This window comes from Fimicolochytrium jonesii (assembly GCF_025526975.1).
Source record: "Fimicolochytrium jonesii strain JEL569 chromosome Unknown EV422scaffold_3, whole genome shotgun sequence".
Lineage (NCBI taxonomy): Eukaryota > Fungi > Chytridiomycota > Chytridiomycetes > Spizellomycetales > Powellomycetaceae > Fimicolochytrium > Fimicolochytrium jonesii.
The window spans coordinates 1238728-1259986 of NW_026515670.1; the positions used below are offsets into that span (position 1 = coordinate 1238728).

At 52.6% G+C, this 21259-nt stretch overlaps 5 protein-coding genes across 5 annotated transcripts; 3 read left to right on the forward strand and 2 right to left on the reverse strand.

Moving 5' to 3' along the window:
• Positions 1 to 87: 87 nt before the first annotated feature.
• EV422DRAFT_517588 (uncharacterized protein) lies at positions 88 to 6010 on the forward strand. The gene is made up of 13 exons (XM_053069459.1): positions 88 to 851; positions 975 to 1343; positions 1408 to 1933; positions 1999 to 2085; positions 2154 to 2730; positions 2804 to 2886; positions 2962 to 3243; positions 3309 to 3470; positions 3546 to 4280; positions 4346 to 4463; positions 4533 to 4705; positions 4767 to 4922; positions 4995 to 6010. The coding sequence occupies exons 1-13, from the start codon at positions 586 to 588 to the stop codon at positions 5751 to 5753; spliced, it is 4293 nt and encodes a 1430-aa protein (XP_052928841.1). The 5' UTR covers positions 88 to 585; the 3' UTR covers positions 5754 to 6010.
• A 369-nt stretch (positions 6011 to 6379) lies between these two features.
• EV422DRAFT_492372 (Lon protease C-terminal proteolytic domain-containing protein) lies at positions 6380 to 9507 on the reverse strand (the record flags this gene model as incomplete). Its single annotated transcript, XM_053067596.1, has 7 exons — positions 6380 to 6699; positions 6780 to 7004; positions 7109 to 7672; positions 7747 to 7944; positions 8019 to 8274; positions 8345 to 8899; positions 8995 to 9507. Coding segments are annotated over 7 exons (2631 nt in total), but the record flags the coding sequence as incomplete, so codon positions are not given.
• A 1339-nt stretch (positions 9508 to 10846) lies between these two features.
• On the reverse strand, positions 10847 to 11683 carry EV422DRAFT_503898 (Chloroperoxidase; the record flags this gene model as incomplete). The annotated part of the gene is made up of 2 exons (XM_053068386.1): positions 10847 to 11271; positions 11359 to 11683. 2 exons carry the CDS (start codon positions 11681 to 11683, stop codon positions 10847 to 10849), a joined length of 750 nt encoding a protein of 249 aa, XP_052928843.1.
• Positions 11684 to 15657: 3974 nt separating this feature from the next.
• EV422DRAFT_517591 (uncharacterized protein) lies at positions 15658 to 17552 on the forward strand. The gene is made up of 3 exons (XM_053069460.1): positions 15658 to 16292; positions 16359 to 16937; positions 17007 to 17552. The coding sequence occupies exons 1-3, from the start codon at positions 16157 to 16159 to the stop codon at positions 17258 to 17260; spliced, it is 969 nt and encodes a 322-aa protein (XP_052928844.1). The 5' UTR covers positions 15658 to 16156; the 3' UTR covers positions 17261 to 17552.
• On the forward strand, positions 17407 to 21219 carry EV422DRAFT_247412 (tubulin-tyrosine ligase family-domain-containing protein). Its single transcript, XM_053065712.1, has 9 exons — positions 17407 to 18247; positions 18321 to 18395; positions 18482 to 18684; positions 18757 to 19064; positions 19146 to 19316; positions 19377 to 19523; positions 19595 to 19801; positions 19871 to 20012; positions 20089 to 21219. Exons 1-9 carry the CDS (start codon positions 17716 to 17718, stop codon positions 20932 to 20934), a joined length of 2631 nt encoding a protein of 876 aa, XP_052928845.1. The 5' UTR covers positions 17407 to 17715; the 3' UTR covers positions 20935 to 21219.
• Positions 21220 to 21259: the final 40 nt, after the last annotated feature.

Below are 21259 nucleotides of genomic sequence, written 5' to 3' on the forward strand. Positions count from 1 at the left end.
AACAAACAGCTACTGTGAGTCAAGGAAAGTGATGACGGGCAATAGGAGGGAGGCAAGCGCTGCTGGTCTTTTCTCACCCTCCTCCTTCCTGAACAACGAACCGCCCATCCCCGTTGGGAACACACAGAGAACCAACCTGTGCGGCATCCCACTCCATCTCCTACGCTCCACCACTCTTCAACTGCTGTCGGGTCGCTTAGCTTCCGCTCGTTGTAATCGGACTGGTCGGCCTGATCTCACTCGTCTGAAAGGCTGCCTTGAAACGGATAGGTTGGACGCGCCAGTATTGCACCCAATCCCGCCATTGTCTCGGCTTCCCACGCCTGCCAGGAAGCAAGCCGGTCAGTGTCGGCACTACCTCCCGGTCGAGGCGGGAAGATATAGAGGGTCGTCTTCCAGCAGGAGTTGCCGCCCGCGAAAGTTTTGGGGGACTCGAAGTGTTTTGTTGGGCAGAGAACGGCGTTTTCCACTTCTACCTTTGCGAGGCCACATCCCACAGAACAGCAGAGGGCCCATAAACCCACAGCAAACGAAGATTGTACTCGTCGTCAATTTGATAGTTTCCCTGAACATAGAAACGGAAAGATGAGCAGCCCTAGTGAACCTCACTTCTGGAACCAACCCCCAGGGGCACCCGCAGCGCCGACGGTTCCTACGTCCAACATTCCGAACTTGGGAGTAACCTCAGCATCTGCGCCTTTGCCACCTTCTTTGCCCACATCCTCAACTGTACAGCAGCAACAGCCACAAGGCTCTGCGTCTGGGCAGCTGCTTGGCATCTCACCATTTCCGGCTGCGCCAGATACTAATGGCAAGACGCTTTCGAGCACCCCGTTTTCATATGGTTCCAGGTGAGAGGCTTAGCAGGGGGCTATGGCCGTGCCTGGGGGGGCTGGGGGAACGGCATTTACGTCCCGCAGGGGTTACATGCAACGCGTTCTGACCCTTTCGTTCTGTCTGTTTGACCTTTTCAGCTCGGCTCTGCCACCTCCGCCATCCGCAAGTTCTATGTACTCCTCGCCAATTCCTCCCCCGGACGTTCAGGATGGACGTCGCATGAGCCTGAACCATCACCCAATGCCATCGCTTCAGGAGCCAATGATGTCCCCACCGGCAGGTGCAACTGTCCCTGGTCTCCCATCAGGAGGCGGGGCGTCGCCTATGGAGTTGAGCTCTGCAGAGTCGCACGTATTGGGAGGTCCCCACGGTGGATCGCAGGAATACAGACCGTTGAATGTCAAGGATGCTTTGTCGTACCTTGATCAAGTGAAGATCCAGTTCAACGATCAGCCTGAAGTGTACAATCGGTTCTTGGACATCATGAAGGATTTCAAGTCTCAAGCGTATGTGCCATCGTGGGTTTTCCCTGGCAAAACGGTAGAAACTTACGTCGTACTCTTTTGACAGCCTTGATACTCCTGGAGTTATCAGGAGAGTGTCCGGCCTCTTCCGTGAGCATCCGGAGTTGATCAGCGGTTTCAATACCTTCCTTCCGCATGGCTATAGAATCGAGCCTGGTCCGAACGGCGAAGTTAAAGTGACCACTCCTCGTGACGCGCCGCCATACACGGAGAGTGTGAGCGGACTGCAATCGCTGGGCGAGGGTGCTACGTCTGTCTCCAACGGGACCGCCTTACTTGGGAACCCTTCGATTCCGATTCCGGGATACTTTGGCTCGAGTGGCCTCAACAGCTATCCGCCTGGACCACTGTCCGCCCTACAGATACCCCCTTCAATCCCGCAGGGACCGATACCACCGCCACCATCGTACAGCGCCGCGATTACCAGTGCGTCCAATATCATCAACTCTATGCAATCGCATGGAAGCATGCTTGGACAAGGTCCGGCGCCGCCTGGGTCCAAACCACCTGGTGATGACCGCCGTCCACCGGTCGAGTTTAACCACGCAATCAACTATGTCAACAAGATTAAGGTATGTTTCTTGATGGTATCCTCGTTTCAAGTATCCCACACTGAATGCGCTTCCACCGCCAATAGAACCGCTTCTCTTCTGAGCCTGAGACGTACAAGCATTTCCTGGAGATTTTGCAGACGTATCAGAAAGAGCAAAAGCCTATTCAAGAGGTGCTTTGTCGTATGGCCGCCTGAAAACTTGGAAACAACTCATTTTCTCATCGCTTCTCCGACCCTAGGTTTATGCACAGGTTCAGATCCTCTTCAATGGCGCAAATGATTTGCTGGATGAGTTCAAGCAATTCTTGCCAGAACATGGCAACGCCAACCCATTGGGTGGATTCGGCCGCCCCTGCGGTTTGCCCGTTTTAAGCACAATCAACGGCATGGCGGTGCCTCAAGTCCAGACGTCCAGCGGAGCGAAATCCACGTCTCAGGTCACCGGGTCCGGCAAGAAACAACAGAGAAGGCCCGCGCCAATGACGGGTAGCGGAGCATCCTCCGTTGCCGGTGGAATCGCTCCAGGAACCACGCCCGGCCCGATCCCTCTACCGCCGCCGAAGAAGAAAGCTAAAATCGGCAGACCATCCGAAAAACCCAGCACGATCGAGGAGCTTGATTTCTTTGACAAGTGCAAGAAAGTCATCAACAACAAAACCACTTACAACGAGTTTTTGAAGATTCTGAATTTGTTCAGTCAGGAAATTATCGAGGCTAAAGTGTTGGTTGAGCGCATCGAGCCGTTCCTGAACCGTGCGCCTGACCTTCTTGACTGGTTCAAGAAGTTCGTCAAGTATGAAGATGACGAAGTTATCTGTATGTCGTTGTATTCCTCTGCAGCAATGCAACCTTTTTGGCTGATTTCTGACCTCCGATATACTGTCCACAGACAATATTCCTGCGGAGCGCCCGGACATGAACGTGAACAGCCTCCGGCGGCTCGGGCACAGTTACCGCCAATTGCCAGCAGACGTAAGCATCCATTGCTCTGTTCTATGCCGCGACACCTAGCTGATCAATGTATCGTCTCAAACCCTCAAAACGCAGGTGCCACGACCAAAATGCTCCGGCCGGGACGACCTCTGCAATGAAGTCCTAAACGACGAATGGATCAGTCACCCAGTTTACGTCTCCGAAACGGGTTTTGTCAGCCACAAGAAGACGCAATTTGAAGAGGCTCTCCACAAATGTGAAGAAGAGCGTTACGAGTTTGACATGAACATCCAGTCCAACTTGCATGTCATTGGGCTTTTGGAGCCGATAGCGAAGAAGATCCAGGCGATGGGTATCGATGAGAGGAATCGGCTGAAGTATTCCAATGGGTTACCAGGTATCTGAGATGTTGCTTTATGTGGCTAGTGGTGAATTAAGGCTAATTAGCGGTTGGGTACACGGTAGGGTCATCGAAAACCATTTATCAGAGGGTCATCAAGAAAATATACGACAAAGAACGGGGTGCTGAGATTCTGGAGGCTTTGCACTACAATCCGGCCGTGGCTGTCCCGGTCGTGCTCAAACGATTGAAGCAAAAGGATGAGGAGTGGAAACGTGCTCAGGTAGCTACTTGGCTATAGTCGTTGACCATGATCTTTGGAACCGCCTCTGTAACCCTTTTCCCCATCGTCTCTCAGCGTGACTGGAACAAAGTATGGCGCGAAATTGATGCCAAGAACTACTACAAAGCACTGGACCACCAGGGCATCCACTTCAAAGCCACCGACAAAAAGACCATGTCCGCCAAGTCCCTCGTCGGCGAAATCGAAACCGTTCACGCAGAACAGCGCGGCAAACGGGCCACCACGCTCAACCGCTACCAATTCGATTTCGCGTTCAAGGACCCAGAGGTCTTCAAAGACGTTCGCGCGTTGCTCCGGATGCAAGCACAGAGCAGCGTCGACACTGACCGTCGCGTCATCAATCTCCTGAATCAGTTCACGAAACGGTTCTTCCAGCTCGACCAGTACCCCGATGAAGAGGAGAGCGACGATGAGTCTTCACCTTCTAGTGAGGACTCGGAATCGGATGAGCGAAACGGGGATCGCCATCACGGATCGCGCGGGGCGAATTCTAGCAACCTTTGTCGTAATGTCCTCACGCGGCAGACGGAAGGCACGCTGCCCAATGGACGCGGCATTGGCGACTCTGGGGATGATCTTATGGACACGGAAGATGATGGTGATTCTATGAAGCCTACAGGGAATGCATCGACTGCTGCTGATCTTCATCCCAATGCCTTGGAACTGGATCCGATGGATTTGGACGTTGGCGAGACGAGCGCGGCTACTACGGATAATGGGGAAGAGCGGAGACCCACATATGTCTTTTATGCCAATAGCGCGTTCTATGTTTTGATTAGGCAATATCAGGTATGGCAACCATCATTCTAAACATGATCATGCGAGACTTGCGAGCTGACTTTTTTTGCCGGTAGCTGCTGTACTCTCGCTTGGTGAAGATGAAAGAAATGGCGAAGAAGCTTTCTGACGAGCCACCAACGACCGACAGAAAAAGCTCGATTGCCAAGGAGCTCGGATTGCAGAAGGACTCGAGTGAGCATTGGCGCGGACTTTCGATACTATAGCTCCAGCCGATAGCTAATCAACTCCTTTTATTTCCAGTGTCAACCTACGCTGACGTGGACCGCTACAATGAGCTCCTGCAGGCGTGTTTCGCTTTCGTGACCGGGGATTTGGAAGGGTCTGAATTCGAGGACAAGGCCAGATCTTTGTTTGGTACCTTTGCATATCTGGTGTTTACGGTGGACAAACTCTGTCAAGCCATCATCAAGCAGGTACGTACATTGATGTTACTGCTGGAGTTTGGATGTTTTCCTTAAACCTTTTATTGTCCAGGCACACGCTGTAGCAACGGACCAGAAGAGCCTGGAGATCGTCAAAATGTACTACGCCGATCGCGCAAAGCATAGCACGAGTCCCCGGCAGGAGGCCATGTACCGAGTCAACTCGGAGGCGGTTATTCAGGAGGAGAACCTCTATCGATTGGAATACGTGAGTTGGAGGGATTCTTACCACGAAGAATACAGCGAAACGATGATGCTCATACTTCCTCATTCTCCGCAGTTTGTGGATGAATGCGTATTGACAATGCAATTCCTCTCGAAAGACGAGCATATTACCGACCACTCCGTCTCGCAAGAAGACCGTTGGTCACTCTACATCGACCGCTTCGTGCAGCTCACCAACACCAACACTGACGCCCTCCCAGTGAGTATCGCTGCCCCCACACGGGCGACGACCCGCAGAGAACCCTTCTTGAAACGGACGTTGCCAAGCTCAGCGCCCGAGGAACCACCCCTGGACGTGGAAGCCCGCAGCGGCATCGAGATGAAAGTCTGCGTCAACACCTACAAAGTTTTCTTTGTGGCCGGAACCGAGGACTTCTTTGCACGGGTCGGCCCGACGGCCAGGAAAGGCGTCCTGACCCCCGCTGCTGCCGAGGAACACGGGCGGAAGAGGAAAGCCCGCATTGATGGTTGGATTGAAGGGCCTTCGGGGTGGAAACGGGGGCTGACTGCTGAGGAGGCTGACAGGAACCTGAAGGGATTTGAGACGTGGTTGAGTGGACAAGGCGAGGGACGGCTTGTGAAGCGCGCCCGGCGGGACGGTGCGAATGAGTGGAGGAGCGGGAATGCGGCCGCTGGAATTTCCTCTTTTGCGGCGGCAGTGGGGCCCGCGTCGACGGCAGTGGAGATATCGCCCGCGACGCCATCACCAACGACGGGTCTGCCGGCCGTACCGGCCGTGCAGCCTGTGCCTGAGAGCAGTGGTGCATCGGCACCGATGGAAGGAGTCGTGCAGGGCGGGGCCGACGCTATATGAGATATTTTGGGAACGGTCCTTTCGGTCGGGGCGGATACTCGACTAATACCTAGCGTGATTCCGGGTTTTCCTTTCACCCTTCACATATGGCCGCCATCTTTTCCGCAAGCGGCCCCATATAGACTCCTCTTTGCTACGGGGCACATACGGGTACCCCTATCTTGTAACCCCTCATAACACGTGTACCGCGGCTTTGTTTTGATATTCGTTCGGAGTTTTGAAGAGATATACACACAATAGCTTTTTGTGAAACTGGTCTCTGGTTTTGATGCGGGCTGTTCCTTTTGTTTCAATCCGACAGAAATCTGGACTAGGCGCCAGAAAACGAGAAACTAGGGACTCGGTCCTGGCATATACATAAATACATGAACAGATAGGTACTATGTATGTGTGTCTAAAGTGGTTGCCCCGGGGTGGCCCCCCGGTGTGAGCACGACGGCGGACGCCGAGGCGAAGTGAGACCACAGGAATATACAACAGCCATTGCCACAAAGAGGTGGACGTGAACGGCATTTGGTGCAAAGCGCTTCGCGACGGCATGGAGGATACAGCAAGAGTTTTCTCAGGCAGCAGGCCGCCGCCCATTCCGACCCTCCGCTGTCTTCCCCCAAACCGCCTTGTCCTCTCTAAGCGTTCTTCGCACTCTCCGCATGCAACTCGGGAAACACCACCTCGAAGATCTGCTCATACCACGCCACAAATTTTACGTCCAGCCCCTGCTTGACATAATCCGGCAGCTCCTCCCAATCCGCGCGGTTGGATTCCGGGAAGATGATGGTTTTCACGCCTGATCGTTTCGCGGCAATCGTTTTCTCTTTCACCCCGCCGATTTTGAGGATCTTGCCTGTTAGTGTGATTTCGCCCGTCATGGCGACGTCGGGTATCAGCGGTTTGGAGAGGGAGAGGGAGAGAAGGGAGGAGACCATTGTGGAGCCGGCGGAGGGGCCTGGGGAGAAGAAAAGGAATATCCGGATTGGACACCGAGATTGTGGACGAAGACATTCGGATGGAGCTTCAGGCCCTTACCATCTTTCGGAGTCGCGCCCTCAGGAACGTGCAGATGCACCTGAGCCTTGTCAAAGAACTTGTTATCCGGGAACCGTTTGGCCATGAACGATTTCGCGTACGTGTAGGCGATGGTGGAAGACTCCTTCATGACGTCGCCCATCTGGCCCGTGCGGTGGAAAGACGGTTTGCCCGTTTCGGAAATGGTGGACTCGAGGACGGATTCGATGTAAAGTGCTGAGCCGCCTGTACAAGAGGATGGAGCGGATGCAGATCGGCAGAAGTGATGAGAATGGGGACGGAGGACCACCGAAAGAAAGCACAACGATGAGTTCAGAGGGCCACCTTACCCATAGACGTCCAAGCCAACCCCATAACAACCCCCGGCGGCGTCTGATCATACATCCGATCAGACGTAAACACCGGGCTGCCCACATACTCCTTCAAATTCTCCGGCGTAATCTCATACTTCGTCGCCTCACTTCCCGGCTCCTTATCCTCCTGCACAATCTTGAACGCCGTCTTTCTGTAGATCTTGTCAATGTGCTTCTTCAGGTTCCTGACGCCGCTTTCCCGGCAATAATGGCGGATGAGCGATTCGATGGCTTCCGGTTGCAATACGACATCGGTTTCTTTGACGCCTGCGGATTCGCGGGCGGCGGGGGCGAGGTATTTTGCAGCGATGGCAACCTTTTCTTCCGCAACGTAACCGGACAGACGGATGATCTCCATGCGGTCGAGTAATGGCGCGGGGATGGTTTCCAGCATGTTGGCAGTGCAGACGAAGAGGACTTTGGAAAGGTCGAGGGGGATGTCCATGTAGTGGTCGAGGAAGGAGTTGTTTTGTTCGGGGTCGAGGAGTTCGAGGAGGGCGGAGGCGGGGTCGCCTTGGTGGCCGCGGCCGAGTTTGTCGACTGGATGGGGAGGGTAGATATAAACGATGAGACGACTGGAAAGGCACTTCCAAGAAAGCTACACGTATACGTACTTTCGTCGATCATGATGAGAGGGTTCTCTGTCTGCACCTTCTTCAATGCCTGCACCACCTTTCCGGGCATTGCGCCGACATACGTCCGGCGGTGTCCCTTGATTTCAGCAACGTCTGTAAGTCCTCCTACACTGAACCTGAAGAACTCTCGCCCCAGTGCTCGTGCGATGGACTTTCCGATCGATGTCTTTCCAACACCTAGCAATAATACGGGGAAACACCTGATTAGCACCCTGAAATGAGATCAGATGTCGATTGTAGTTCAGACATACCAGGAGGCCCTTGTAAGCAAATGATTTTGCCCTCCACAGTTCCGCGCAATTTGCCGACAGCAATGAACTCCAAAATACGGTCCTTCACGTCTTTCAGGCCGTAGTGATCCTCATCCAGAACAGTTGCGGCGTGTCTGATGTCAAAGTTCTCCTTGCTGTGTTGGCCCCACGGTATTTGTGTTATCCAGTCAAGGTAGTTGCGGGTGACATTGAACTCGGAGGCGGCGGGTTCAAGTGACTGCAGCTTGTTGATTTCCTGTGGTCCGAATAACGTCTTCATTCCATGTCCACTGGAAGGGGAAAGTCACGTCATAATGAAAACATACCTCATCGAAAACCTTCTTGACAGCCTCCGGCATGTCCAACTTGGCAGCTCTTTGCTTGAACTTCTCCGTCAACTTGTCCTTTCCATCACTATCGATGCCCAGTTCCTTCTTGATGCCCTTCAGCTGCTCCATCAAGAAGTACTCCTGCTGCCGCCTGGTAATCTTCTTGTCGACCTCCTTGGCGATATCCTGTTGCAGCTTTGCATTTGCCAATTCGTTCTTCACGACCGACAGAGCCTTCATCAATCTCTCCTCGATTTCCAAACTGTCCAGCACACTTTGCAGTTCGCTTGGTTCGCCTGTCGAGACGGCTGCGGCGAAATCGGCCAGTTTAGCTGGGTCCGCGAACGCACTGCCGCCCGTTTGGATGGAGAAGGTGATGATTTGATCGCGGAGAAGAGGGTTGATATTGGAGATCTCCTTCAGCACGTTGAGCATTTCGGAAGTGATGGCTTTCACGACGTTGTTGCTGGCATTGAAGGGCGCGTCGGTCATGTTCTCAACATTGGCGAGGGAGACGCGGTAGTTGTGCAGGTGCTTGTTCATAGGTAGGTACTCTGGTAAGAGAAAGGTGTTAGAATGCACGGGTTTACAGTAAGGATCAATAGGTTGACATCCTCGTTCTCACCTTCTGCGCCTTCCTCACTGACATCGCCCTTGATCGAATTCGGAATCGAGCCCACGCTACCTTCTGCTGTTGCCTCCTTGGCGGCATCTGCGTCAGACGAAGGCGCGTCCGCAGCCTTCTCTGTATCGGATGCTGTCTCCTTCTCCTTCTCCTTCTTCGCGTCCATGGCAGCCTGTTGCCGCATCTTGATATTTGCGAGATCAGGTGGACCTACTACGCCCGTCATTCTGATACGGCGATGTGGGTACACAACTACCGTCAGCGCCTCGTTGCCCGGTCCTGCCTGATATATGTTGGTGATCTGCGCAAATACTCCGACAGGATGCACCTGGTCCATGTCGCCAATCACATCGTCCTCCAATTCGTCGTTTTTAGACAGGAAGATGCCGACGTACGGCTGATTCCGATGCATCAGCTCCTGAATCGCTGCAATCGCCTGCGGATCCTTGATGTACAGGGATTTGTAGAAACCGGGAAACAGCGGCCGCCGGTTCAGCGGAATCGCCACTAGCTGCGGGTACTCTTTGGGGACAGTCACCGTTTGTAATGCGTTGGCGTTAATCTCCGTTGTCGAACCGCCGGGGTTCTCGCTTATAATTTTATGCGCTAAATCGTCGCCATCGCCGCCATCTGCTGGTGGCGCTCCTCCAGCGGCTTCCCCGGAACCTTTGCCTTCCGCAGACGCATCGTCGCGTACTTTGCCATCCTTCCCGTCCTCCGCTATGCTCGTTGGGTCTTTGTGCCCATCCTCTTTGCCTACACCTTCCTCCTCATCCTTCTTCTCCGTCGGTTTTGGTGGTGACCGGTTTTCCGCGTCCTCTTTCTCTTCTATCTTTCCGCGCGTATTCTTCTTTGAGTCGTCCAACAGAGTCCTCCCAGTGGAAAAAGTCCGCGCGTTCAAAGAGTTGATGAGGCCGTAGCGGGGGAGTATTCCATCGGCACGCAATGGCGGGGTGGGGGAGGTGAGGAGGTTGGTAGTCTCTAAAGATAATCTATTCGAAGTTGAATACAGCCTGGAGGCGCCCGGTACGGATATGCGCAACGGGCTTGTGCTCTGTGTTATTCGCTGTATCAGGCTGCGAGGCAGTGATCTCGAAAACGGTAGGAGGACTTCGTGGTGCATGGTGGGAAAATGCCTTAAACTCTACAAGGGAATGGGATTACGGTGAAGCCTCCAAAAAAGCCAAGAATATAACTTCGCACTGGCAAGTCGATGAGGCAGGTCCCAGGATTGGCGGCTTGTCTGTATGTGCTCAGTGTACAGGACGTCTCCCAGTCTATACTACGTGCAAGTTGCAGTTGGAGCGGGAGCAGGTTGAGGCTTTCGAAGCCGGAATGCGTTCCGAGGTTGTCATGCTTTGCGTGTCGCGTTCCTCTCGTTCCTCCCGGGTGCGGAGTAACCCCCGGAGATTAGCGGCATTTGAGCCGCGAATTGCGACATTTGCTTAGGCGCGCTAAACTGAATCATCTTGCTCGAGGGCTAGCGTCTAATGCCTCAGGGTCCCATATGGAAAAGGCTGTTCCTTCCTGTTCCTTCCCGATATCAGACTTCGGTTCCGCACCGCTATGCTCAGGACCACCTTGGCTTCCGCAGCGTTGAGGATTCGCCGGCCCGCTCTGGTTGTCGCCAGCAAATCTCAGATGTATCAAAAGCTGGCCGGGGAAGTTTTGGACCAGGGTCACCTCGAGTTTCTGTCAGGGTCGGAGGCGACTGCACCTCGACAAAGGTAAGTTGCAAGCGTACTGGATACATATGATTCCTTATGCCGTACATTCATTTACGAGCAGCTATCTATCTATCGGTGGGATGTCATTCGCTTGCGAACGTAACCCCTACATCTAAAATCAGGCAAATTGTATGTAACCTAAATCCTTCAGAGACTGAGCTTGGCCTCCTCAGCAACGATAAAGGCAATTTGCTGGGTGGTCTTGGCAAGACCGACGGGTATTGTAGGAGGCACCCATCCTTCGTTAAATGGCAAACGCTCCTCGATAAACAGGGCGTCAAGGTAGGCAGTGGGAATCGTGTCACCGAACTGGTGGCCAAAGTAAGCCAAGATCAGTCCCGCTTCACCGTGAGCAATGGTGGCGTGGATGGGGTCGAATGTGTAGTAAGGGTTGTTGGCCTTCGATTGCTTTTGGCGAAGGAGACGGATGCCGGCGAGGGATTTGGCGTCGATGTGGCCTGTTGAGGGGTTTGCGAAGGAGATGAACTCGTTGTACATCGTGCGGTTGAATGTATAGTTGTCCTGGCCGTCCACGTAGTCTTTTCTAGACAAACTGGCGTCGTGCTCGATACCTGTTTGAATGTTAAGCCGCAGGTCAGCAAACGATGTCATCTGAGGTAAACGGGAAGGATGAACACATCAACCACTTGACCCCGTACCGTTGTGCTTGCGAAGGTCGTCCAAACCCATCGTAATCGCCAAACCGTCCAGATGGGTCGGCACACGCACAGCAGGTCCACCGAATGCCAACGTTGATGCCAAATCCACGGCAACGTTCATCGACACCTGGGCCGAAACGAACTTGGTGAGCTTGATTCTCATGCCATCGCGATCGAGAAGACCGTGGTTCGCAAAGGAGTTCAGGACCGGGCAGGGGCCGCGGATGTCGCTAGGGCCGGCCGGGTGCCATTGAGGGACGCTCGCCGCCTGGGCGAGATTAGAGACGGCAATAACGATGGCGACGACGGACTTGTAGGTGAACATGGCGGGAGAGGGACGGTTGAGAAGGATGTGAGGAAGAGGGTCCTAGCCAGACCACATTGCTCTTTTATATCTTTCTAACGCATGCTCATCGCAACGTACACCTTTCCTTCTCGACGATGCACGTTCTCTTCCGACAGATCGTCCTGTCCAGAAGGAACTGTACGTCATTTTCGCTGTCCAATGCCCGCAAAGATCCAAAAGATCACAACCACAAAAGAATGCGCTGCGGACACAGAGCTGCCACTGCATCATTGATCAGATCTTCCTGTGTAGCGTCCAGCAAAATACAGACAGTATTCGGTATATGCAACATTGTCCGCATCCACCCGACACGGCAGGCATATCCGGTGGGCGACTTGCACGCGTGTTTTGTATCGAAAACGGACAAAGTTCTGTGTTTGGACGCGTGGGATCGACAGGAAAAAGGATCTGGTTCGACTGCTACCTTTTTGCCATATCTATCGGCGAGACATGACGAAATCCCACATATGTGCAGACACCCTTTTCTCTGGATTTCCTCGTAGTAGCGAGACCGAGGGAAAACGTCTTTGTCCATTCGCCAACCTTTTTTCTGCGATGTGTTCCTCAGGTGTTGTTCTCGAGAACCGTTGGGTTGCACACGCGTTATGTAAGCAGGGTTGGCTTCGTTGGATTCTACGAGGTTCAAGGAGAAACAACTCAGCATGCCTTTCGCTATCAGATCCCCAGGGGAAGCCAACCCAGCTGACTGACTTTTACGCCCCGGTGACTTCGGAATGCAGGGGAAGCCACCCGGATGCCCCTTTTCCTGATGCATGTGTAGAATCCAGGGGATCAATCGAGCTGATAGTTTTGGAGGACGAGGTGTGAAAGGGGCGTTTGTGCTGACGAACTTCACGGTGAAAGCTGCCCCAAGAACTACGGTATGAACAGCTTCAACGCGTCTTTCGCGTCATATCATACGGTATAGAGGCTTATGTCCTTTGGGGAGGGTTAGAGATATACTGTATGTGGGGCTGTACCGAGAAGTAGTCAGATCCCAGGATCCTCTCTTTCTGGTGCATATCCATGTATATCCTATCGCATCACGCATAACCCTTTCTATTGCATCGGCAACACACCTGCTGCATGCTCGTTGCACTGGGTGGAGGCGCGTTCCATTCCGTCCCTGGTGATGGTCCGGGCAAGTATAGACCTCCAGCGCCCGACACTATGCGGAACAAAGTGGGCGCAGCGGCTTTGTCGAATGCTCGGTAACATAGTATGGTGGAAAGTCGGCACGTTAGTTTTTACCTTCTGATCGAGACATATGTATTGCTCTAGTGAGATATACCAGTAGCGGACAAGTGCCTAGCGACAGCCAAAGGTCTCAATTATGCGTAGGCGAAGGAGATTATTTGGCGCGATGACCAAGTCAGAGCACTGGTAGAAAGACTAGGAAATGTTCAAAGACAGAAGTTGGATCCCTGTTTTGTTGAGAACCTTTTCTTTGCTTTTCTCTTTTTCTTGGTGACAGCCTTCTCCTGATTTGTAGCCATTGAAAGTTGCGAGTTCGATCCCCGCTTTCTGAGAAGCGCTTTAGTCTCATTCCGAACCCGCACTTTCTCAGATGTCCAACGCAAAGATGCGTTTTGACACGTCTCCTAAACTCGAGATCATTTCCGGGAGATAGCTAAATTAGTTATGAAGGCATTTCATGAATCCAAAGAAGTTCAAGGAAACCCTACTCTTCCTGTGACCGCAGCTTAGCAATATCAGCCGCTTGTTGTAAGCGCCAGCCGGGCACCCAACAAGACACGTTCAGCGCGGCCCGTCGTCTGATCCATTCGATTATGGTGGCGTGAGACTCGAGATGTGGAGCACAGAAGCCAAAGCCACAGTGTTGCGGAAAGTGAGACGCATTGCTATGAACCCTTAAACGACGCCGGAGCCAGCACGGTGCAATCTTGCGTACGCATACGGGTGCGCTGAGGCTGTCGCCAGGCCGTTGGAGCTATGGGTCGGCTCGGCGCTACGTTCCTACAAAACCATATCCCGGATGCGTCCCTTTGAAAGCCGTTGACAAATAGGCATGAGTTTGGCACTCCTGTTTCACGTCAGAGTCTATTGTTTCGGTGGTCCGCCTTTGGGACGTACTCCGATGCGCTTTGGCTACCGTTTACTGTCATGGGGCGTATAGCAAGCACTGCCTTGAGACGTCCGACCGAAGTGCACAGATGGAGGAAGAAAGCATTGGTTCTTGTTCATTTTGGAGGATTGGAATGCCGTTTCTTCTCCTCAGTGAGCCGATTCTGAGGAGGTCCAGCGGTATCGAGTTGCTCGGTTCACTCTGCCGTCTCTGCGCTGGAGTCGGGAGTCGGATGTCATCACGTTCGCAACCGCGCTGAAGTCGAACGGTCGGTTGCAACTTGATAGATCTAGAGTTGATAGCGAAGTTGCCGAACATCCGAAATGCGGCATGTGAGGTCGTGCGACGATGGCGAGAATATTCCAAGAAACTTTTCGATAATCCACACTTAACTGTGAACTGGTGTTCAAAGTTGGACTCGTAAACGGACATTCGGATTGTTTCCCGTGTTCTTCCTCCTCCGAAGTCCCTTTCAAACTTTCAATGTCACGGTTCCGCCACTAATCTCAGAGGAGAGCCTATACTCCACATGCTTGTGTTGGACGGCATCTCAGGATCACATGCCCTGTTTCTTCATTCAGCCATCGCTCAGGCCGCCCAACGGCTGGGTTGCCGCCTTGCACTGATTGATGGGCAGCTCGATCTGCGCTTTAAGTGAGCCGACGCCTCGAGCAATAAGACGAGCATACTTGGGAAGGAAGAATGGGCAAACGGACGTTGGAAGGAATCTTTGCTGCGACCTCATGACAGATGCTTGGCGCGGGCTTTATTTGATGCATGTTGATAAACGGAGTTCTGAGCCGATACTTGGCAGGATCCATCAAATGCTTCGTTCATTGATTGCTATGAATTGCGCTATGGATTGCGAACTTCCCCGTCGGCCCCAGCGTCGGCCCGCGTAACCGCCGGAGAAGACAGCCGTCCGGGGTCTTTCAACGTCTGGCATCCAGGGTGTCCATCGGTGGACAAGAGAAGCATCGGTGGACACCGCAATGGCGGTACCATGCAGCACGATGGCTGCAGTCTTTGGGTCTTTTGGCACCCTGTACAGTACTGTATGTGCTAGAATGGGTGCCCTGCTCTAGGAACTCTATAGCGAGGACATGCGCATAGCTCCCGAATGCATCCCAGGACGTCGACGCGGCGGCTGAGTCCAACTCCGCGCAACGATCGCAAATTAAAAACCTGTGTGTAACTTTTCGTCTTTTGAGGCCAACCGATCTCAAGGCCCCTGTGCAACTTGTATTCGATTTGGTTTTCAGTCAAGCATCTTGTGCTTGGACTCTGGGAGGGCAAAGCGCTGTCATTCTGTCAATCTTGGCTGTGACGTGGCTTGCTGCGCCACCTGGCCTTGTACAGTACAACCGTTGCAATTTCGCTGGCGGAGTTACGCAGCGGCAATGACCCACCAGCGATTCTACCGTTCTTCCTACGCTCGCAAGAAAAAGTCAGTCGCTTGCAAAAGGACTTTCGGCGCTTGGACAACCGTTCGGCAGGAGTCCCAGACGTCCGTTCCGTTCGGTCTTTCTTGTGGAGTAGTACCCGCAAACGTTTTCCAACCCCAACCGTAGGCCCGATCCGGTGGTGTGGGGCGTAGAGATTTGGAATTTCAGCATTTAAGCGGGGTACCGTCAATTTAACAGCTGCGAGCTGTGATGTGGTCATGAGGCCTTGGAACGTCAAGTTCAACCCTTCTTCCTGGGGCATCCGTTGCTGAGGAATGCCGACGACGCAGCCAGACGCGGCTTCACATACTTGACAGTCCGCCCGAATCGTGAGGATACCTGTTCGTACAGTACCACCTTTTAGCCTGAAGGAGATTGGAAACGTGCTTTTCTAGAGCGGGATGTGACGCTGTTTTCACCAGATTTCCGAATGTTTGACATGTGGGGGTGTGCAACACAGGAAGAGGCCCCCGAAAGACCTTCCCCCCAGAGGTTGCCGGCGTATTTAAGTTGAGGGGGTCTGAACGCTTCCCCCGCTTGTCTCAGGAGCCTCACAACCCAACTTCTTGCATCTTGTCCTCAAACGAAACCACAGCTACTTGATTTATTCCCTACGAGGACTTCGCAGCTATGGTGTCCCTCAAGCAGATCGACTGGATGGGCGCCACCCTGCTCACAATTACACCAATAATGGCACTCTACGCCGCCTTCTTCGTTCCTCTGAACACCAAGACGGCGATCTGGAGTATCATATACTACTTCTTCTCCGGACTGGGCATCACTGCTGGTAGTACTTGACATGGACTTTTAGCATCGCCGCGAAATATCCTGCTGAACTCAACTCTCGTCTTGACATTTTCAGGTTACCATCGCCTCTGGTCGCATCGGTCGTATGAAGCGCGCCGACCATACGAGCTTTTCATGGCACTGGCTGGCGCTAGCGCCTGTCAAGGATCTATCAAGTGGTGGAGTCGACACCACCGATCTCACCACCGTTATACCGACACCGACTTTGACCCATACGGGCCCCAGAAGGGATTCTGGCACTCACATATCTGTATGTATCACCTGTCAAATTGCGAATGATATTGGGCGTCATCCTTACCATCCTGTGATTACGCAGTGTGGATGTTCATCAAGGAGGACACTAAGAAACGTGGAAAGGTCGACATGATGGATTTGAACAACGACCCCGTTGTGATGTGGCAACACCGCAACTTCGTCCCGCTCATGTTGTTCTTTGGCTTTGTGTTCCCAATGCTCGTTCCCGGACTCGGCTGGGGCGACTGGAAGGGCGGATACTTTTGGTCCACAATCACCCGTCTCGTCTTTACCCACCACGCCACTTTCTGCGTGAACTCCTTGGCACACTGGCTCGGAGAGGAGAGCTTCGACGACCGTCATACCCCGAAAGACCACTTCATCACCGCCATCCTGACGCTCGGAGAAGGCTACCACAACTTCCACCACGAGTTCCCATCTGACTTCCGAAACGCCATCAAATTCTGGCAGTATGACCCCACCAAGTGGCTCATATGGCTCTGCTCTTGCGTTGGCTTGACATATAACCTGAACAAGTTCCCCGACAACGAGGTTCAGAAGGGAAGGCTGCAGATGCAGGCCAAGAAGATCGAAGATTTGAAGAAGAAATTGAACTGGGGAACCCCGCTTGAGAAGCTTCCAGAACTTACTTTCGAAGATGGTGCGTTTTTGTCCTGAGAGATTCTCCTTTCTACCTGCTCTAAGCTAACCGCCATCGCCTTGCTTGCAGTCCAATCACAAATTAGGGACAACGGAAAGCAGCTTACAATCATCGATGGAGTTATCTACAACGTTGACGGGTTCGCAGAGAACCACCCAGGTGGCCGTATCTTCATCAAGTCCGCCATCGGACGGGATGTTACCAATGCCTTCAACGGAGGTGTCTACAACCACCACAACGCGGCCCGTAACCTGCTCTCCGGCTTCCGATACGGAGTTCTCAAGGGCGAAGTTCCGTCCGCAAACAAATCGAAGGATGAATGAAAACTGCGTAGCGAAAATTCCTTAGATTAGAAACAACGTCATCGAGGGCAATGTTATCATTCTCCTTCCCATTTTTGCGGGCTATACCCACCCTGTGTCTCATGTAATAGGTCCTGCAGGTTCACTGCAGTAGCGGCTGTATGTAGCGGATTCCCTAATTTTGTACCATTTTGCAAATACCACTGTAAGCTCATCGATATCAACCGTACCGCTCGTTTACGATGCCAGGTTGCTTCCGTAATAATGTGATCAAATCAGAAAATTTCGACAGCGCGAACACGGAAAAGCTGTCAATCCAGCTTTCTTGAACTAGATTTAGAGTGAAACGGATGGAGAGCTGCTCAAGTGACCCACTACCTACTTGCCCACCGTGTATTAGTCAACAAAATTGAGCTTGTCGAGGGGTTTCGAGAGGAGAAGTAGGACGAAATAGCTGGTTTCGGGAGACATACGACATGTCCCGATATCATGAAAGCAGTACAGGTTCGGACGATGATCCACTAGGGCAACCCAAACAAGCGCACCCCTCCGAAGCATGCAGTGAAGAAGATGACGACGAACTCTCGATCCGTGAGGATTCAGGGGATGATGGTGATGACGACGAAGAACCCGAATTCCTTAGCGACGACAGCGACCAGAACGATCAGTACCCTCTGAGTGACGAAGATTGCTTTTCTAGCGATTCGTCAGTAAACGGCGAGGACGATGATATGGATGACAATAAGGATGCATATGCGGAGGAGGAAGACATGAGCTTCTGTGCATCGCTATGCACAAGTCCCACTGTTATTGCCGAGGATGGATCAGATTCCGGGACTCGGGATATCGTTGTTGAGGCCGTCAGGAGGATGTCCCTTGGCATAGGATTAACACCAAAGAGCATTCAGATGGGGACATTGGGCGAAGAAATTGTGGTTGATCCGATTTCTCGGAGCCTGTTTGAGGATGGTGAGGATGTACTTTACTTTCCGAAGCCGAACGAACGAGGTATAGCTTGTTCCATTCTTTTCCTAGTTGAGAGATCGAAAGCTAGCCTGAACTTCCCAATCACCATCCGCAGTGGGGCCACTACATAAAAGCCTTCGCAAAGTCCTCAAGTGGAAGATAGGATCTTTTACACCCAATGTCGTGCGTTGTAAGATCCAAATTCCGCGGGTTAGAACATGCAAGATGGGTGGCCTCTTTGACAGCTACTGACACTCCAACCTCTGCTCTACATAGATGCGGTTTCCAGAGCGAATTTTACACTCCTCAGGAAAGGAAAGCGGTGGATAGGCAGTTGGGGCAAGCACTTCAGCTCCAAGAAGTTCAGACTGGTCCACCCGTGGCAGAAGGTCAATCATTTCCCTCGGAGCTTTGAGATTGGGCGGAAGGATAAGCTGCTCATGAACTATCAACGTCTGAGAAGAGCATGCGAAGCGCAGGTAAATGCAGGTTATCCACAATGAGGATGAGACTGCACGATATCTGTTATCTTGATATGTGCTTTTGTGTAGAGCTTCGACTACTTGCCTGAGACGTATATTCTGCCCCGGCAGCGAGGCTCTCTGGAGAACGCCTTCGCCTCGCATCCTCTGTGGATTATGAAGCCGCCAGCGTCTGCCCGGGGGCAAGGAATCCGCGTGGTAAAAGACTTTGCTAAGGTGCCCCGAAAGAAACCCTTAGTTGTGTCGAGATACATCATGCGGCCGTACCTCATCGGGGGCCGCAAGTTCGATATTCGCTTGTATGTCGCGGTCACAAGCTTTGAGCCTTTGCGCATATATCTGTACCAAGATGGTGTGGTGCGATTTGCTTCGGAAAAGTGAGTATGCGCTTCCTCGCACATGCATTGTTGAAGCGAACGTTCGTGACTAGTTATTGATGAGCTTTGCTATCTCCGAAGGTACACGACGCAAAAGAGCTGCATTCGCAACCGTTTCATACATCTGACAAATTACAGCGTCGCAAAGCGACGAAGAAAGAGCGGGGCCAGCCTTGAAGATCATCGTCATGGGACCTGTGTCAACGACTATCTTCTCGGCGACACGCGGTTTCCTGCCAAAGCGTGTAAATGGTAGAGTGATCTGCCCACAGACGTGCGGTAAGCTCTTTCTCATCACTCAATTCCCACCAGGTCATTCAAAGATCTTCAAGAATACTTCCGGCGGATTGGAGTTGACTTTGCTCTCGTGTACGAGCAAATCAATGATCTAATAGTCAAAACAATCATCACTGGTCATGCCGCGAACGTATCAGGGATGAGACTCTGCACGAGAAGTAGGTCAGTGGAGTTGGGATACCTGGATCATCAGGCCGTAGGCGCCCGTGCTTACATTCTTCTCAATGCAAAAGAGCGAGCTGCTTTGAGGTGTTTGGGTTTGATGTTCTTCTAGACTCGCGGCTGAAGCCATGGCTCATGGAAGTCAACATTTCGCCATCACTGAAAGCGTCCAACGAGATGGATTTCGGCATCAAGCTCGGCATGGTGACAGATCTCCTCAACCTCGTCGGCGTCCGGCTTCGCGATATCCGCGCCTGCAGAGATTCTGCAAAAGACGAGTGAGTTTTTGCAAATGACACTCCGTTATGGCTTGTTCGCTCACTTACTGCTGTCCGCGCGAATTTCAGGAAACGACGAGATGAAGGGCCTTTCGGTTCTTTCACAGCCGAGAAAGCCCGTCACAAGTCTTTCGTGAATGCCAAGCCTTCTGATTATCTGACGGACATGACTGCTGAGGATCTGAAGATTCTGAAGGAGGTAGAGGATGAGGTAGGGCGAGGGCCAGTGCCACTGTGCCGGTTTGAAGCATCAAATCTGAAGCCCTTTTCTTCCTTACGCCCTGAAGTACACACGTCGAGGCGATTTCGAGCGCCTGTTTCCGTCCCCAACCTCGTCGCAATACGATCGCTACTTCGATGTTGTCCCATACTTTGACCGACTTGTACATCACTGGCTGAATCAACCGGATCTATCAGAAGATCCCGATGCGCGAGTTGCAAAACTGCGCTGTCTCGTTCCGACACAGGACTCGGCATGCTCCTTACCGAACCTATCAAGGTCTGCAAGCTCTTCGTTGAGCGGTTTCCTGCCTTCGAGGTCGGCGTCGCCGGCTTCAACACGATCGTCGACGTCAGGATCTTCCACGTCGTTAGCATTCGACAGAGCGGGCCGAGCATCTTCTTCTTCTTCCGCAGGCGGCAGGAGCTCAGCATCTCTCGCTGCAAAAAACAGTGGCCCGCGCGCCTCCTCATATTCGTCTCTGCAGCGGCGGGCAATAAGCAACATTATGCTATCTTCCAGGCCACTGAACAATGAGCTTGCGGCGAGCATGCGAATGGCGTCCTCTGGACGGATCTGTAGCAGCAGTGGCGGCTACATGTCAGTGCGATCTATGAGGGTCGCACAATCGCAAATGCTGCCGCCTCGACCTCAAAGCTGCGGAGTTCAGACCGTTACGTACACTTCTCCGGCCGCAGCCACCGATGGCAACCCCTATGGCACCGCTGCCCAGTCTGTAACGGTCTTGAAAGTTCGGCACCTATCACTCGCGGCTGGTCCAGCGGGGAAGGACGTCCGGATGATGGATCTGAAACAGTTTCGTGGCTCGACAGGGGATCTTCCCGCCTGGTCCGCTTCAGGGAATCCTTCAGTACGGGCAAGCAAAAAGGATACGGACAGGCGTAGAGAGTAGTAGGTGCCTATCCTAGAGAGACCGTCTGCCTATCCTATATACCTTCAATTCTTATTTCTTCATCTAGACCCGTGTTGTTCTGAATGAAGGTGTTCAGAAGCCGTTTATCTACACTTCAGATGCGTCTGTCTCCATGCTCATAACAGCAAGGTGGAAAGAGTGATATGCCTCAGCATCACGATGAGTGACAAAGAACGAAGAGTCGTATAGATTCACACTCAGATTGAATGATATGCGACAATGTTTGTTACAGATGGGATGATATACACGCTGGGATCTCTTGAAAAAATGATAATGTGCAAAAGGAGTCACAAATTACAGGGTA